Source organism: Gallinula chloropus, assembly GCF_964237585.1.
Source record: "Gallinula chloropus genome assembly, contig: HAP1_SCAFFOLD_520, whole genome shotgun sequence".
NCBI lineage: Eukaryota > Metazoa > Chordata > Aves > Gruiformes > Rallidae > Gallinula > Gallinula chloropus.
In genome coordinates, this window is record NW_028168483.1 from 1 (window position 1) to 18,620 (window position 18,620).

The window sequence follows — 18,620 nt, forward strand, 5'->3', positions numbered from 1 at the left end:
CCCAGTGCCCCCCATTGCCCCTCAGGCTGTACCGCACCCGCGGGTTCAGGCCCTGCGGGGGCCCTGCTCAGCCTGCGCGGGCCCGGGACCCTCGGGACCCCCCCCGCCAGTGCCTCCCAGTGCCTCCCAGTACACTCCAGTGCCCCCCGAGTGCCCCCCATTTCCCTCCCAGTGCCCTCCCAGTGCCTCCTGGTACCCTTGCACTGCGTCCAGTGCCTCCCAGTGCCCTCCCAGTGCCTCCCGGTACCCCTGCACCGCGTCCCAGTGCCCTCCCAGTGCCTCCCAGTGCCCTCCCAGTGCCTCCCAGTCCTCCCAGTGCCCTCCCAGTGCCCCCTCACCTCGGGGAAGTCGTCGTCGTGGGCGCGCAGGGCCAGCACGTGGCCGCCGAAGGTGAGGAGGAGCGCGGCCTCGCGCGGGCCGGCGGGGACGAAGGCTCGGTACGCGGGGCGCCCGAAGCGCGGCGGGTGCCGGTTGGCCGCCAGCACCCGCACCACCGCCTGCGTCACCGCGAACTTGGAGGCGTCGTTCACCTGAGAGGCCTGGGGGGGGGACGGAGGGGGGATGGTGGGGGTGTGGGGGGCACCCCCATGTCCCTGGTACCCCCATATGCCTGAGCATCCCTACCCCGGGTACCCCCAGTATCTTGGGTACCCCCATATCCCTGAGCATCCCTACCCCGGGTACCCCCAGTATCTTGGGTACCCCCATATGCCTGAGCATCCCCCACTCTGGGCACCCCTGTATCCTGGGCACCCCCATATCCTGGGTACCCCCATATCCCTGAGCATCCCCATCACGGGTACCCCAGTATCTTGGGTACCCCCATATCCCTGAGCATCCCCACGCTGTGTACCCCCGTATCCCCAGCACCCCCATATCCCTGAGCATCCCCCACCCTGGGTACCCCAGTATCTTGGGTACCCCCATATCCCTGAGCATCCCCACCCCGGGTACCCCTGTATCCCCAGCACTCCCATATCCCTGAGCATCCCCCACCCTGGGTACCCCAGTATCTTGGGTACCCCCATATCCCTGAGCATCCCCCCCCAGCCAACCCCCACCCCAGGCACCCCCATATCCCTGAGCATCGCCCACCCTGAGCATCCCCCCACCTCCGGCACCCCATATCCCAGGTATCCCTGTATCCATGAGCATCCCCCACCCTGGGTACCCCCATATCCCCAGCACCCCCATATCCCTGAGCATCCCCTACCCTGGCACCCTGTATTCCAGGCACCCCCCACCCTGGGTATCCCAGTATCTTGGGTACCCCCCCATATCCCTGAGCATCCCCCATCCCGGGTACCCCAGTATCTTGGGTACCCCCATATGCCTGAGCATCCCCTACCCTGGCCACCCCCCACCCCAGGCACCCCCATATCCCTGAGCATCCCCCACCCCAGGTACCCCCATATCCCGAGCACCCCCATATCCCTGAGCATCCCCCACCCTGGGTACCCCAGTATCTTGGGTACCCCCATATGCCTGAGCATCCCCACCCCGGGTACCCTGTATCCCTGAGCATCCCCACCCCGGGTACCCCCCACCCCAGGCACCCCCATATCCCTGAGCAGCCCCCACCCTGAGCATCCCCCCACCTCCAGCACCCCATATCCCAGGTATCCCTGTATCCCTGAGCATCCCCACCCCGGGTACCCCCCATCCCAGGCACCCCCATATCACTGAGCAGCCCCCACCCTGGGTACCCCCATATCCCCAGCACCCCCATATCCCTGAGCATCCCCCACCCTGGGTACCCCCATATCCCCAGGCACCCCCATATCCCTGAGCAGCCCCTACCCTGGGTACCCCCATATCCCCAGCACCCCCATATCCCTGAGCATCCCCCACCCTGGGTACCCCCATATCCCAGGCACCCCCATATCCCTGAGCATCCCCACCCCGGGCACCCTGTATCCCAGGCACCCCCATCCTGGGTACCCCAGTATCTTGGGTACCCCCATATCCCTGAGCATCCCCCACTTTGGGCACCCCTGTATTCCAGACACCCCCATATCCTGGGTACCCCATTTCACTGAGCATCCCCCACCCCGGGTACCCCAGTATCTTGGGTACCCCCATATCCCTGAGCATCCCCACCCCGGGTACCCCCGTATCTCCAGCACCCCCATATCCCTGAGCATCCCCCACCCCGGGTACCCCCATATCCTGGGTACCCCCATATTCTAGGTACCCCCATGTCCCCCAGCCCCAATTGCCCCTTCCCCTCCCACGCCCCCCATCCCCCCCCATGGCCCCAGCCCCAATTGCCCCTTCCCCTCCCATGCCCCCCATCCCCCCTCATGACCCCCATCCCCCCCGTGCCCCCCATCCCCTCCCATGTCCCTCATCCCCTCCCATGCCCCTCCATGTCCCCCATCCCCTCCCACGACCCCAGCCCCCCCGCGCCCCCCATCCCTTCCCATGCCCCCCAGCCCCCCCGTGCCCCCCATCCCCTCCCATGCCCCCCCATCCCCCCCATCCCTTCCCATGCCCCCCAGCCCCCCCATGCCCCCCAGTCCCCCCCGTGCCCCCCATCCCCTCCCATGCCCCCCATCCCCCCCCGTACCCCCTCTCCCCTCCCATGCCCCCCATCCCCCCCATCCCCCCCATCCCTTCCCATGCCCCCCAGCCCCCCCGTGCCCCCCATCCCCTCCCATGCCCCCCAGCCCGCCCAGCCCCCCCATCCCTTCCCATGCCCCCCAGCCCCCTCATCCCCCCCATCCCTTCCCATGCCCCCCATCCCCCCCCTCCCCTCCCATGCCCCCCAGCCCGCCCAGCCCCCCCATCCCTTCCCATGCCCCCCATCCCCCCCATCCCCTCCACCCCTTCCCATGCCCCCCATCCCCTCCCATCCCCCCGTGCCCCCCCATCCCCCCCCATGCCCCCCAGCCCCCCCATCCCCCCCCTCCTCCCTCCCATGCCCCCCATCCCCTCCCACGCCCCCCCGCGCCCCCCCGCGCCCCCCGCCCGCACCAGGACGCTGAGGCTGATGGCGGGGGTGGTCCTGCTGCTCTCCACCGCCCGCAGCAGCGTGATCGCCCCCGTCATGTTGTCGATGTGGAACCGGCCGCTCTCCCGGCCTGGGGGGTGGGGGGGGGACACGGGGTGGGGGTGGGGGACACGACAGGGCTGAGCTTGGGACCCCCAGCCCACCCCCCCAGGACCCCCTCCCACCGCAGGGCATTGTGGGAAACTCCCTGTCCCCCCATTCCCCCCCCCCCCAAGCTGTGAAGACCCCCCCTCTATTTTTTGGGGGGGGGGCATATGGAGGGGGGGGGTATTAACCCTTTCAGCATCACTATGGGGGGGTTTAACCCCCCCCCCTCCCCCCCGGGGGGTGCGAACTGCCTTGGCTGCGTCAGGGCATGACCCCCCCCCCCCACATCCCATCCCCCCTGCGGCCCCCCCCCCCGGAATGGGGGGGGGGGGGGGATTAGGGCCCCCCCCCCCCGGCTTGATCCTTTTATGCAATTTGCACCTGCAATTGGATTGTGCGGGCACGGACACCTCCCCCCCCCGTATGACCCCCCCCCCAGGGCATGGACCCCCCCCGGCATGACCCCTCCCCGCCCAGGGCACGGACCCTCCCGGCATGACACCCCCCCCCAGGGCATGGACCCCCCCCCCGGCATGACACCCCCCCCCAGGGCATGGAACCCCCCCCCGGCATGACACCCCCCCCCAGGGCATGGAACCCCCCCGGCATGACCCCTCCCCCCCCAGGGCACGGACCCCCCCCCGGCATGACACCCCCCCCCAGGGCACGGACCCCCCCGGCATGACACCCCCCCCCCAGGGCATGGAACCCCCCGGCATGACACCCCCCCCCCCAGGGCACGGACCCCCCCCCGGCATGACAGCCCCCCCAGGGCACGGACCCCCCCCGGCATGAACCGCCCCCCCCCCCCCACCTCCCCAGGGCACGACCCCCCCCCCCCCCCAGGGCAGGGACCCCCCCCGGCATGAACACCCCCCCCCCCCCGCCCAGGGCACGGACCCCCCCGGGGCAGGGACCTCCCCAGCATGAACCCCCCCCACAGGGAACAGACCCCCCCCCGGCATGAAACCCCCCAGGGAACAGACCACCCCCCCAGCATGAGCCCCCCTGTGTCCCCCCATGTCCGTGTGTCCCCCTCATGTCTGTGTGTCCCCCCCATGTCCCTGTCCCCCCCATGTCCGTCTGTCCCCCTGTGTCCACCTGTCCTCTCCATGTCTGTGTGTCCCCCCATCTCCCTGTGTCCCCCAGTGCCCATGTCCCCCCATGTCTGTGTGTCCCCCCGTGTCCATCTGTCCCCCCATGTCTGTCTGTCCCCCCCATGTCCATGTGTCCCCCCATCTCCCTGTGTCCCCCCCGTGTCCATGGCCCCCCATGTCTGTCTGTCCCCCCGTGTCCATGTGTCCCCCCCATGTCTGTGTCCCCCATGTCCATGTCCCCCCATGTCCCTGTGTCCCCCCGTGTCCGTCTGTCCCCCCGTGTCCACCTGTCCCCCGTGTCCGTGTGTCCCCCCATCTCCCTGTGTCCCCGTGTCCATCTGTCCCCCTCTGTGTCTCCCCATGTCCCTGTGTCCATCCCCATCTCCGTGTGTCCTCCCATGTCCGTCTGTCCCCCCATGTTCATCTGTCCCCCGTGTCCATGTGTCCACCCATCTCCCTGTGTCCCCCCATGTCCCTGTCCCCCACATGTCCGTCTGTCCCCCCATGTTCATCTGTCCCTCCTGTGTCCATGTGTCCACCCATCTCCCTGTGTCCCCCCATGTCCCTGTCCCCCCGTGTCCGTCTGTCCCCCCATGTTCATCTGTCCCCCCTGTGTCCATGTGTCCACCCATCTCCCTGTGTCCCCCCATGTCCGTCTGTCCCCCCATGTCCCTGTCCCCCCCATGTCTGTCTGTCCCCCCATGTCCGTCTGTCCCATCATGTCCCTGTCCCCCCCATGTCCCTGTCCCCCCCCATGTCCATCTGTCCCCCCCATGTCCCTGTCCCCCCCTATGTCCGTCTGTCCCCCCATGTCCCTTTCCCCCCCATGTCCCTGTCCCCCCCATGTCCGTCTGTCCCCCCATGTCCCTGTGTCCCCCCATGTCCCTGTCCCCCCTGTGTCCGTCTGTCCCTCTGTGTCTGTCTGTCCCCGTGTCCATCTGTCCCCCTCCATGTCCCTGTCCCCCCATGTCCATCTGTCCCCCCATGTCCCTGTGTCCCCCCATGTCCCTGTCCCCCCCGTGTCCGTCTGTCCCCCCGTGTCCGTCTGTCCCCGTGTCCATCTGTCCCCCTCCATGTCCCTGTGTCCCCCCATGTCCCTGTCCCCCCACCGTGTCCGTCTGTCCCCCCCGTGTCCGTCTGTCCCCCCCATGTCCGTGTGTCCCCCCATGTCCCTGTCCCCCCCGTGTCCGTCTGTCCCCCCGTGTCCGTCTGTCCCCCCCATGTCCGTGTGTCCCCCCATGTCCCTGTCTCCCCTCCATGTCCCTGTCCCCCCATGTCCCTGTCCCCCCGTGTCTGTCTGTCCCCCCCATGTCCGTGTGTCCCCCCATGTCCCTGTCCCCCCCATGTCCCTGTCCCCACCATGTCCGTCTGTCCCCCCATGTCCCTGTCCCCCCCATGTCCCTGTCCCCCCCCGTGTCCGTCTGTCCCCCCGTGTCCGTCTGTCCCCCGTACCTGCCAGCAGCGAGTAGGTGATGGCCGCCCTCAGCCCCCTGTCCCCATCCTCAGCGTACACAGCGCCGGGGCTGAAGCTCAGGGGACCCCCCTGTGTTGTGGGGGGGGGACACACAGACACACAGAGGAGTGAGACCCCCCCCCGTGTGACCCCCCCAGCCCCCCCCCGAGCCCCCTGTCCCCACCGGCAGCTGCCCCTCGGTGACGTTGGCGGTGTAGACGGGGCTGGTGCAGATGGTGAGGCCGTGGTGGGATCTGGGGGTGCAGGGCAGGAACTGGGGGTACTGGTCGTCCCCGTCCAGCACGTTCACCCGCACGCGGGCCGAGGCGTTGAACCGCTCCTTGGTGTTCATCTCCTGACGGACAGACACACGGACACACGGACGTGGGGACCCCCCTGGGCATGGGGAGCCCTGTGGGACAGGGTATGGGGACCCTCATGGGACAGGGACCCCCATGGGACAGGGACCCTGGTGACAGGAGGCGTTGAACCGCTCCTTGGTGTTCATCTCCTGACGGACAGACACACGGACACACGGACATGGGGAACCCCCTGGGCATGGGGACCCCCCAGCACAGGGTATGGGGACCCCCATGAGACAGGGACCCCCATGGCACAGGGACCCCTGGTGACAGGAGGCGTTGAACTGCCCCTTGGTGTTCATCTCCTGACGGACAGACACACGGACACACGGACATGGGGACCCCCCTGGGCATGGGAACCACCCGGCACAGGGTATGGGGACCCTCATGGGACAGGGACCCCCGTGGGACAGGGTATGGGGACCCAGGGACCCCCCATGGGACAGGGACCCCTGGTGACAGGAGGCGTTGAACTGCCCCTTGGTGTTCATCTCCTGACGGACAGACACACGGACACACGGACGTGGACACCCCCCCTGGGCATGGGGACCCCCCAGCACAGGGTGTGGGGACCCAGGGACCCCCCATGGGACAGGGACCCCCATGGGACAGGGACCCCTGGTGACAGGAGGCGTTGAACCGCTCCTTGGTGTTCATCTCCTGACGGACAGACACACGGACACAGACATGGGGACCCCCCTCGGCACGGGGACCCCCCAGCACAGGGTATGGGGACCCCCATGGGACAGGGTATGGGGACCTAGGGACCCCCCATGGGACAGGGACCCTGGTGACAGGAGGCGTTGAACCGCTCCTTGGTGTTCATCTCCTGACGGACAGACACACGGACACACGGACATGGACACCCCTCTGGGCACGGCAACCCCCCAGCACAGGGTATGGGGACCCTCATGGGACAGGGACCCCCATGGGACAGGGACCCTGGTGACAGGAGGCGTTGAACCGCCCCTTGGTGTTCATCTACCTGACGGACAGACACACGGACACATGGATGTGGACGCCCCCCTGGGCATGGGGGCCCCCCAGCACAGGGACCCCCCCAGCACAGGGACCCCCCAGCACAGGGACCCCCTGGGCACGGCAACCCCCATGGGACAGGGACCCCCAGGCGCAAGGACCCCATGGGACAAGGACCCTGGTGACACAGGGACCCCCAGGCTTGGGGACCCCCAAACACGGGGACCCCCAAACACAGGGACCCCCATGGTGCAGGGACCCCCATAGGACAGGGATCCCCAGGCACAGGGAACCCCATGGGACAAGGACCCTGGTGACACAGGGACCCCCATGGCTCAGAGACCCCCAGACAGAAGGACCCCCATGGTGCAGGGACCCCCATGGGACAGGGACCCCCAGGCACAGGGGCCCCCATTGGAAAAGGACCCTGGTGACACAGGGACCCTCAGGCTTGGGGACCCCCATGGGTCAGGGACCCTCAGACAGAGGGACCCCCATAGGACAGGGATCCCCAGGCACAGGGACCCCCATGGGACAAGGACCTTGGTGACGCAGGGACCCCCAGGCTCAGGGACCCCCATGGGACCGGGACCCCCAGGCACAGGGACCCCCAGGCTTGGGGACCCCCATAGTGTAGGGACCCCCATGGGACAAGGACCCTGGGACACAGGGACCCCTGCAGTGTAGGGACCCCCATGGGATGGGGACCCCCAGACACAGGGACCCCCAGGCAGAGGGATCCCCATAGTGTAGGGACCCCCATGGAACAGGGACCCCCAGGCACAGAGACCCCCGTGCACAGGGACCCCCAGGTTTGGGGACCCCCAAACACAGGGACCCCCATGGGACAGGGACCCCCAGGCACAGGGACCCCCATGGGACAAGGACCCTGGTGACACAGGGACCCCCATGGCGCAGAGACCCCCAGACAGAGGGACCCCCATGGCACAGGGACCCCCAATGGACAAGGACCCTGGTGACACAGGGACCCCCATGCACAGGGACCCCCATGCACAGGGACTCCCATGGGACAAGGACCCTGGTGACACAGGGACCCCCAGGCTTGGGGACCCCCAAACACAGGGACCCCCATGCACAGGGACTCCCATGGGACAAGGACCCTGGTGACACAGGGACCCCCAGGCTTGGGGACCCCCAAACACAGGAATCCCCATGGTGCAGGGACCCCCATAGGACAGGGATCCCCAGGCACAGGGACCCCCATGGGACAGGGACCCTGGTGACACAGGGACCCCCATAGGACAGGGACCCCCAGGCACAGGGACCCCCATGGGACAAGGACCCTGGTGACACAGGGACCCCCAGGCTCAGGGACCCCCATGGGACAGGGACCCCCAGGCACAGGGACCCCCAAACACAGGGACCCCCATGGCGCAGGGACCCCATAGGGACCTCCAGGCGCAGGGACCCCCATGGGACAGGGACCCCCAAATACAGGGACCCCCATGGTGCAGGGACCCCCAGGCACAGGGACCCCCATGGGACAAGGACCCTGGTGACACAGGGACCCCCAGGCTTGGGGACCCCCAAACAAAGGGACTCCCATGGCACAGGGACCCCCATGGGACAGGGACCCCCAGGCACAGGGACCCCCAAATACAGGGACCCCCATGGTGCAGGGACCCCCAGGCACAGGGACCCCCATGGGACAAGGACCCTGGTGACACAGGGACCCCCAGGCTTGGGGACCCCCAAACACAGGGACTCCCATGGCACAGGGACCCCCATGGTGCAGGGACCCCCAGGCACAGAGACCCCCAGGCTTGGGGCCCCCCGTGCACAGGGCACCCCATGTGCCCCAGCAACAGGCTGTGCAGCCGTGGGCGGCCAAGGGGGGGGGGTGCCAGCAGGTGGGTGCCCCCCCCGAAGGTGCCAGGGGGGGTGGGGGGGGGCCAGGTGCCCATTAGGGAAATGAGGGGGATTGAGGGCAGGTGCCAGGGGCTGGCGGGGCCACGTCACCCCCAATTAGCAGCACCCAGGGGATGGGTGGGGGGATGGGAGGATGGGGGGGGGTGAGGATGGGGGGATGGGGGACACACACACACAGCTACAGCCACAGCGGGGTGGGGGTCCCACCCACGGGTGTGCCAGGGATGGGTGGGGGGTGACACCCATGTGTGTGACACCCTGAGTATGGGGTGGGTGGGGGTCCCCAGCTCCAGCTCGGGGGTCATGGTGCAGGGCTGGGGTTTGGACAGGGGGTCCCCTGGGTGGGTGGGCTTGGGTGGGTGTCCTATGGGTGGGGTGGGGGTCTCAACCACCCGTATCCCAGCGGATGGGTGCGGGGTGACACCCACATGACACCCCAAGTACGGGGTGGGTGGGGGTCCCCAGCTCCAGCTCAGGGGGCAGGATGGGGGGCTGGGGGGTTGGACTGGGGTTCCCCAGGGTGGGTGGTCTCAGGTGCGTGTCCCATGGGTGGGGGTCTCAACCATCCGTATCCCAGGGGATGGGTGTGGGGTGACATCCACACGACACCCTGAGTACGGGCTGCTGGGGGGTCTCCATCTCCAGCTCGGGGGGCAGGATGGGGGGCTGGAGGGGTCAGACTGGGGTTCCCCAGGGTGGGTGGTCTCAGGTGGGTGTCCCATGGGTGGGGTGGGGGTCTCAACCACCCATATCCCAGGGGATGGGTGTGGGGTGACACCCACATGACACCCCAAGTATGGGGTGCGGGGGTGTCTCCATCTCCAGCTCAGAGGGCAGGATGGGGGGCTGGGGGGTCAGACTGGGGTTCCCCTGGGTGGGTGGGCTTGGGTGGGGGTCACATGGGTGGGGTGGGGGTCTCACCCTTGCATGTGCACCCCATGCCCTGGTGATGGGTGCAGGGTGACATCCACATGACACCCCAAGTATGGGGTGGGTGGGGGGTCCCCAGCTCCAGCTTGGGGGTCACAGTGTGGGGCTGGGGGGTTGGACTGGGGGTCCCCTGGGTGGGTGGGCTTGGGTGGGGGTCTCAACCACGTGTATCCCAGGGGATGGGTGTGGGGTGACACCCACACGACACCCTGAGTACAGGGTGGGTGGGTGGGTTGGGGGTCCCCAGCTCCAGCTCAGGGGGCAGGATGGGGGGCTGGGTGGTTGGACTTGGATTCCCCTGGGTGGGTGGTCTCAGGTGGGTGTCCCATGGGTGGGGTGGGGGTCTCAACCACCCGTATCCCAGGGGATGGGTGCGGGGTGACACCCCCACGACACCCTGAGCACAGGGTGGGTGGTTGGGTGGGGGGTCCCCATCTCCAGCTCGGGGGTCACAGTGCAGGGCTGGGGGTCGGACAGGGGATCCCCAGGGTGGGTGGGCTTGGGGGGGTGGTCCCATGGGTGGGGCTGAGGTCCCACCTACACATGTCCCAGGGGATGGGTGTGGGGTGACACCCATATGACACCCTGAGTACAGGTGGGTGGGGGTCTCCAGCTCCAGCTCAGGGGGCAGGATGGGGGGCTGGGGGGTTGGACAGGGGTTCCCCAGGGTGGGTGGTCTCAGGTGGGTGTCCCATGGGTGGGGTGGGGGTCTCAACCACCCGTATCCCAGGGGATGGGTGCGGGGTGACACCCACACAACACCCTGAGTACAGGTGGGTGGTTGGGTGGGGGGGTCCCAAACTCCAGCTCAGGGGGCAGGATGGGGGGGCTGGGTGGTTGGACTTGGGTTCCCCAGGGTGGGTGGTCTCAGGTGGGTGTCCCATGGGTGGGGTGGGGGTCTCAACCACCCGTATCCCAGGGGATGGGTGCGGGGTGACACCCACATGACACCCTGAGCACAGGGTGGGTGGTTGGGTGGGGGGGTCCCCAGCTCCAGCTCAGGGGGCAGGATGGGGGGGCTGGGTGGTTGGACTTGGGTTCCCCTGGGTGGGTGGTCTCAGGTGGGTGTCCCATGGGTGGGGTGGGGGTCTCAACCACCCGTATCCCAGGGGATGGGTGCAGGGTGACACCCACATGACACCCTGAGTACAGGTGGGTGGGGGTCTCCAGCTCCAGCTCAGGGGGCAGGATGGGGGGCTGGGGGGAGGAATGGGGGTCCCATGGGTGGGGTGGGCTTGAGTTGGGGGGTCCCACCTACACATGTCCCAGGGGATGGGTGTGGGGTGACACCCATATGACACCCCAAGTATGGGGTGGGTGGGGGTCTCCAGCTCCAGCTCAGGGGGCAGGATGGGGGGGCTGGGGGTTGGACTGGGGGTCCCCAGGGTGGGTGGGCTTGGGTGGGGGTCTCAACCACGTGTATCCCAGGGGATGGGTGTGGGGTGACACCCCCACGACACCCTGAGCACGGGGTGGGTGGTTGGGTTGGGGATCCCCATCTCCAGCTCGGGGGTCACGGTGCGGGGCTGGGGGTCGGACAGGGGTTCCCCTGGGTGGGTGGTCTCAGGTGGGTGTCCCATGGGTGGGGTGGGGGTCTCAACCACCCGTATCCCAGGGGATGGGTGTGGGGTGACACCCCCACGACACCCTGAGCACAGGGTGGGTGGTTGGGTTGGGGATCCCCATCTCCAGCTCGGGGGTCACAGTGCAGGGCTGGGGGTCGGACAGGGGGTCCCCAGGGTGGGTGGGCTTGGGGGGGTGGTCCCATGGGTGGGGCTGAGGTCCCACCTACACATGTCCCAGGGGATGGGTGTGGGGTGACACCCATATGACACCCTGAGTACAGGTGGGTGGGGGTCCCCAGCTCCAGCTCAGGGGGCAGGATGGGGGGCAGGGGGGCTGGACTGGGGTTCCCATGAGTGGGTGGGCTTGGGTGGGGGTCGCATAGGTGGGGTGTGGGTCTCAACCACCCGTATCCCAGCGGATGGGTGCGGGGTGACATCCACACGACACCCTGAGTACGGGGTGCGGGGGGGGGTCTCCATCTCCAGCTCAGGGGTCACAGTGTGGGGCTGGGGGATCAGACTGGGGTTCTCCTGGGTGGGTGGGCTTGGGTGGGGGTCACATGGGTGGGGTGGGGGTCTCACCCTTGCATATGCACCCCATGCCCAGGGGATGGGTGCGGGGTGACACCCCCACGACACCCTGAGCACGGGGTGGGTGGTTGGGTGGGGGGTCCCCATCTCCAGCTCGGGGGTCACGGTGCGGGGCTGGGGGGTCAGACTGGGGTTCCCCTGGGTGGGTGGTCTCAGGTGGGTGTCCCATGGGTGGGGTGGGGGTCTCAACCACCCGTATCCCAGGGGCTGGGTGCGGGGTGACACCCTCACGACACTCTGAGCACAGGGTGGGTGGGTGGGTGGGGGGTCCCCATCTCCAGCTCGGGGGTCACGGTGCGGGGCTGGGGGTCAGACAGGGGGTCCCCAGGGTGGGTGCTGTGGGGCGGGGGTCTCACCACGGCGGTGACCACCACGTCCAGGTGCTGGCGGCTCTCGTAGTCCAGCGCCCGCGCCAGCACCACCCTCCCGCTGTTGGGCAGGTCGATGCGGAAGAACCGGGCGTCGGGCTGGATGGGGGGGGGACAGGGGGGTTGGGAGGGGGCTGGGGGGGGCAGATGGAGCCCCAGGGCCCCCCATAGCCCCCCCCCAGCCCCAGCTCACCGAGGCCGTGTCGATGACGTACATCAGCGCGTCCCCGTCGGCGTCCTCGGCCCGGGCGCTGAACACCACCGAGTGCAGGGCTGCCAGCTGGGGACACCCGGCACCTCCTCGGGCACCCCCCTGGCACCCCCTGGCACCCCCCTGGGACCCCCCTGGCACCCCCCTGGCACCTCCTCTGGCACCCCCCTGGGACCCCCCTGGCACCCCCCTGGCACCCCCTGGCACCCCCCTGGGACCCCCCTGGCAGCCCCCTGGCACCTCCTCTGGCACCCCCCTGGCACCCCCCTGGCACCCGGCACCTCCTCGGGCACCCCCCTGGCACCCTCCTGGGACCCCCCTGGGACCTCCTCTGGCACCCCCTGGCACCCCCCTGGCACCTCCTCTGGCACCCCCCTGGGACCTCCCTGGCACCTCCCTGGCACCCTCCTGTGTCACCCCCCTGGGACCCCCCCTGGCACCCCCCTGGCACCCCCCTGGCATCCCCTGGCACCTCCCTGGCACCTCCTGTGTCACCCCCCTGGCACCTCCCTGGCACCTCCCTGGCACCCTCCTGGCACCCTCCTGGCACCCCCCTGGCACCCCCTGGCACCCCCCTGGCACCCCCCTGGCACCTCCCTGGCACCTCCTCTGGCACCTCCTGGCACCCCCCTGGCACCTCCCCTGTGTCACCACCCCATCACCTCCCTATCACCTCCTGTGTGTCACCTCCCGTGTCACCTCCCTGTCACCTCCCTGTCATCACCCCTGTCCCACCTCTGGCCCGGGTCTCGTCCCTGTCCCCAGCGCTGTCTTGGTGCTGTCCCCACTGCTGTGACCAGGATGGTCCCTGTCCCCACCCCCACCCCACACCCAGGGACATCCCCGTCCCCATCTCCATCCCTGTCCCCACCCCACGGCCAGGGACACCCCTGTCCCCATGGTCACCACACCCAGGGACATCCCTGTCCCCATCCCACACCCAGGGACACCCCTGTCCCCATGGTCACCACGCCCAGGGACATCCCTGTCCCCAGGGACATCCCTGTCCCCCTCCCACGCCCAGGGACATCCCTGTCCCCAGGACCATCCCTGTCCCCACCCCACGGCCAGGGACATCCCTGTCCCCATGGTCACCGTGCCCAGGGACATCCCTGTCCCCATCTCCATCCCTGTCCCCATGGTCACCACGCCCAGGGACATCCCTGTCCCCAGGACCACGACCACCCCTGTCCCTGTCCCCACCCCCATCTCCGTCCCCACACCATGTCCATGCCCAGCCCTGTCTTGGTGACACCCCTGTCCCCATGTCCCCATCTCCATCCCTGTCCCCATCCCTGTCCCCATCCCATGCACATCCCTGTCCCCATGTCCCATGTCCCCATCTCCATCCCTGTCCCCATCCCTGTCCCCATCCCATGCTCATCCCTGTCCCCACCTCGTGCCCATCCCTGTCTTGGTGACATCCCTGTCCCCACCCCCACGGCCATGACCATCCCTGTCCCCAGTGCCCACAACCACCCCCAGTGCCCATCCCCATGTCCCCAGCCTGTCCCCCCAGCCTGTCCCCATGGCTGTCCCTGTCCCCATCCCCATGTCCATCCCCATGTCCCCAGCCTGTCCCCCCAGCCTGTCCCCATCCCCATGTCCATGTCCCCAGCCCTGTCCCCATCCCCATATCCTCGCCCTGTCCCCCCCAGCCTGTCCCCATCCCTGTCCCCCCCAGCCTATCCCCATGGCCATCCCTGTCCCCACCCCCATGTCCCCAGCCCTGTCCCCCCCCCAGCCTGTCCCCATCCCCCATCCCCATGTCCCCAGCCCTGTCCCCCCAGCCTGTCCCCCCCAGCCCTGTCCCCCCCAGCCTGTCCCCATCCCCACGTCCCCAGCCCTGTCCCCCCCCAGCCTGTCCCCATGGCCATCCCTGTCCCCATCCCCATGTCCCCAGCCCTGTCCCCCCAGCCTGTCCCCCCCAGCCTGTCCCCATGGCTGTCCCTGTCCCTATCCCCACGTCCCCAGCCCTGTCCCCCCAGCCTGTCCCCAGCCCCGGTGCCCGTCCCGTCCCGTCACCTCGCTGACGTTGTGGGTCAGGCCGGTGCCCCCCCGGAACTGGGGCCGGTTGTCGTTCTCGTTCAGCACCTGGACGATGAGCCGGTACTCGACCTGGGGGGACAGGGGGTGACCTGGGGGGGACGGCACCCTCGGGGCTCCCCGGGCCCTTTGGGGACCCCTGGGGGGGACAGGGGGTGACCAGGGTGGGAGGGACCCACAGGACCCTCGGGGCCCTTTGGGGTGCCCTGGGGGGGGACAGGGGGTGACCCGGGTGGGACGGGACCCTTGGGGCCCTTTGGGGTGCCCTGGGAGGGGACAGGGGGTGACCCGGGTGGGACGGGACCCTTGGGGCCCTTTGGGGTGCCCTGGGGGGGGACAGGGGGTGACCCGGGTGGGATGGGACCCTCGGGGCCCTTTGGGGTGCCCTGGGGGGGGACAGGGGGTGACCAGGGTGGGATGGGACCCTTGGGGCCCTTTGGGGTGCCCTGGGGGGGGGACAGGGGGTGACCCGGGTGGGACGGGACCCTCGGGGCCCTTTGGGGTGCCCTGGGGGGGGACAGGGGGCCGTACCGGGGAGAAACCGTCCTCAGCGCACGTCAGAGCCACCATCAGCACCGGGGACTCCAGCTCCTGGGGGGATGGGGTGTCAGGGGGGGACACGGGGGGGCTGCCCCACAGGGACACCCTGGGGTGACCCCCAAATGAGAGGGGGGAGGAGGGGGGAGGGATGGAGGGAGGATGAGAGAGAGGGAGGGAGGGATGGATGGATGGAGGGAGGGATGGAGGGATGGAGGGAGGGATGGATGGATGGAGGGAGGGATGGAGGGATGGAGGGATGGATGGAGGGATGGATGGATGGAGGGATAGAGGGATGGATGGAGGGAGGGAGGGAGGGAGGGAGGGATGGATGGATGGATGGAGGGATGGAGGGATGGATGGAGGGATGGAGGGAGGGAGGGAGGGAGGGAGGGATGGATGGATGGATGGAGGGATGGATGGATGGAGGGAGGGATGGAGGGATGGATGGATGGATGGATGGAGGGATGGATGGATGGATGGAGGGATGGATGGAGGGAGGGATGGATGGATGGATGGAGGGATGGATGGAGGGAGGGATGGATGGATGGATGGATGGAGGGAGGGAGGGAGGGAGGGATGGATGGAGGGAGGGATGGATGGATGGATGGATGGATGGATGGATGGATGGATGGATGGATGGATGGAGGGAGGGAGGGATGGATGGAGGGAGGGAGGGAGGGAGGGAGGGATGGATGGATGGATGGAGGGATGGATGGATGGATGGATGGAGGGAGGGAGGGAGGGATGGATGGAGGGAGGGATGGATGGATGGATGGATGGAGGGATGGAGGGATGGATGGATGGATGGAGGGATGGATGGAGGGAGGGATGGATGGATGGAGGGAGGGAGGGAGGGAGGGATGGAGGGATGGATGGAGGGAGGGATGGATGGATGGATGGATGGATGGATGGATGGATGGATGGATGGATGGATGGATGGATGGAGGGAGGGATGGATGGAGGGAGGGAGGGAGGGAGGGAGGGAGGGATGGATGGATGGATGGAGGGATGGATGGAGGGATGGATGGAGGGAGGGATGGATGGAGGGAGGGATGGAGGGATGGAGGGAGGGATGGAGGGACAGACGGATGGACAGACAGACAGACGGACGGACAGACAGACGGGCTTTGGGGCTGTTCCCAGGGCTCAGCACAGTCCCCAGGCGCAGGGATGGGAGGAGGGGTGGGGATGGGGGTGTGGGTGTCCCCCTCACCTCACGGTCCAGGACCCTCCCGGCCGAGGCGTTGAGCCGGACGCTGCGTCCGTCCAGGTAGAACCAGGGGGCGTCGTGCCCGGCCAGGCAGAGCTGCAGCCGCGGCCCCCCCGCGCCCCCCGGCAGCCGCGTCACCAGCGTCCCGTGCGCGCTGTTCTCGGGCAGCTCCGCGAACAGGTTCCCCAGCGCGCTGCACCCCTCGCCCTGCGCTGCTGCCACCGGCACCGGGAGCGGGGAGGAGTGGCTGGGCACCCACCGCACCCACCGCACCCACGGCACCCACTGTATCCACGGTACCCACAGCACCCACGGCACCCACGGCACACAGGGCACCCGGGGCACCCACGACACCCACGGCACCCACTGTATCCACGGTACCCACAGCACCCACAGTACCCACGGCACCCACAGCACCCACAGCACCCACGGCACCTGGGGCACCCACAGCACCCACGGCACCCAGGGCACCCACAGCACCCAGGGCACCCAGGGCACCTGGGGCACCCACAGCACCCACGGCACGCACGGCACCCACAGCACCCACGGCACCCACGGTACCCACAGCACCCAACGGCACCCACAGCAGCCACAGTACCCACGGCACCCAGGGCACCCGCGGCACCCACAGTACCCACGGCAGCCACAGCACCCAGGGCACCCGGGGCACCCACGGCACCCACGGCACCCACGGCAGCCACAGCACCCGGGGGACCCAGGGCACCCATGGCACCCACAGCACCCACCGCACCCGGGGCACCCACGGCACCCGGGGCACCCACGGCACCCACGGCACCCACAGCATCCACAGCACCCACGGCACCCACAGCACCCGGGGCACCCGGGGCACCCAGGGCACCCACAGAACCCACGGCACCCACGGCACCCATGGCACCCGGGGCACCCACAGCACCCACGGCACCCACGGCAGCCACGGCAGCCACGGCACCCACGGCAGCCACGGCACCCACGGCACCCACGGCACCCAGGGTACCCACGGCAGCCATGGCACCCAGGGCACCCACGGCACCCACGGCACCCACGGCACCCACAGCACCCGGGGCACCCACAGCACCCACGGCACCCACAGCACCCACGGCACCCACGGCACCCAGGGCACCCACGGCACCCACAGCACCCACAGCACCCACGGCACCCACGGCACCCAGGGCACCCACAGTACCCACGGCACCCACGGCACCCACGGCACCCACAGTACCCACGGCACCCACGGCACCCACAGTACCCACGGCACCCACAGTACCCACGGCACCCACGGCACCCACGGCACCCACAGTACCCACGGCACCCACAGCACCCACAGCACCCACAGCACCCACGGCACCCACGGCACCCAGGGCACCCACAGTACCCACGGCACCCACGGCACCCACGGCACCCACAGTACCCACGGCACCCACGGCACCCACAGCACCCACGGCACCCACGGCACCCACAGTACCCACGGCACCCACAGTACCCACGGCACCCAGGGCACCCAGGGCACCCGGGGCACCCACCGCACCCACAGCACCCACGGCACCCACGGCACCCGGGGCACCCACAGAACCCACGGCACCCACAGAACCCACCCCCCCAACCCCAGGGTCCCTGTGTCCCCCCATGTCCCCACTCCAGGTCACCCCCTGCACCCGTGGGTCACCATCACCCACGTCCCCACATCCCTGGGGTCCCCATGTCCAGGTGCCCCCGTGACATCAGGGATGGGGACAAGTGTCCGGACACCCCTTGGCACCCACAGCACCCACCTCCCCATCCCCAGTGGGTCCCTGGGGTCCCTGTGTCCCCCCATGTCCCCACTCCAGGTCACCCCCTCCACCCGTGTGTCACCATCACCCACGTCCCCACATCCCTGATGTCCCCATGGCCCAGGGGGTCCCCTGTCCATCCCCCATGGTCACCACCCCCCCCAGGTCCCCTGATGTCCCCCGTGCCCCTCGATGTCCCCCATGTCCCCCCATGTCCCCCGTGCCCCCCATGTCCACAGTGCCCCCCATGTCCCCAGTGCCCCCCAGTGCCTCCCCATGTCCCCCAGTGTCCGCCGTGCCCCCCATGTCCCCAGTGCCCCCCAGTGCCCCCCCATGTCCCCTGTGTCCCCCCATGTCCCCCGTGCCCCCCATGTCCACAGTGCCCCCCCATCTCCCCTGTGCCCCCCCGTGCCCCCCGTGTCCCCCGTGCCCCCCCATCTCCCCTGTGCCCCCCCATGCCCCCTGTGCCCCCCCGTGCCCCCCCGTGCCCCCCACTCACCGCTGGCCAGC

At 69.2% G+C, this 18,620-nt stretch overlaps 1 protein-coding gene across 1 annotated transcript; it reads right to left on the reverse strand.

Moving 5' to 3' along the window:
* Nucleotides 1-338: 338 nt before the first annotated feature.
* Nucleotides 339-17,069, reverse strand: LOC311204433 (cadherin-related family member 5-like; the record flags this gene model as incomplete). Its single annotated transcript, XM_084280859.1, has 10 exons — nt 339-539; nt 2,977-3,083; nt 5,650-5,740; nt 5,835-6,005; nt 12,323-12,433; nt 12,528-12,614; nt 14,571-14,663; nt 15,123-15,182; nt 16,345-16,556; nt 16,976-17,069. Coding segments are annotated over 10 exons (1,227 nt in total), but the record flags the coding sequence as incomplete, so codon positions are not given.
* Nucleotides 17,070-18,620: the final 1,551 nt, after the last annotated feature.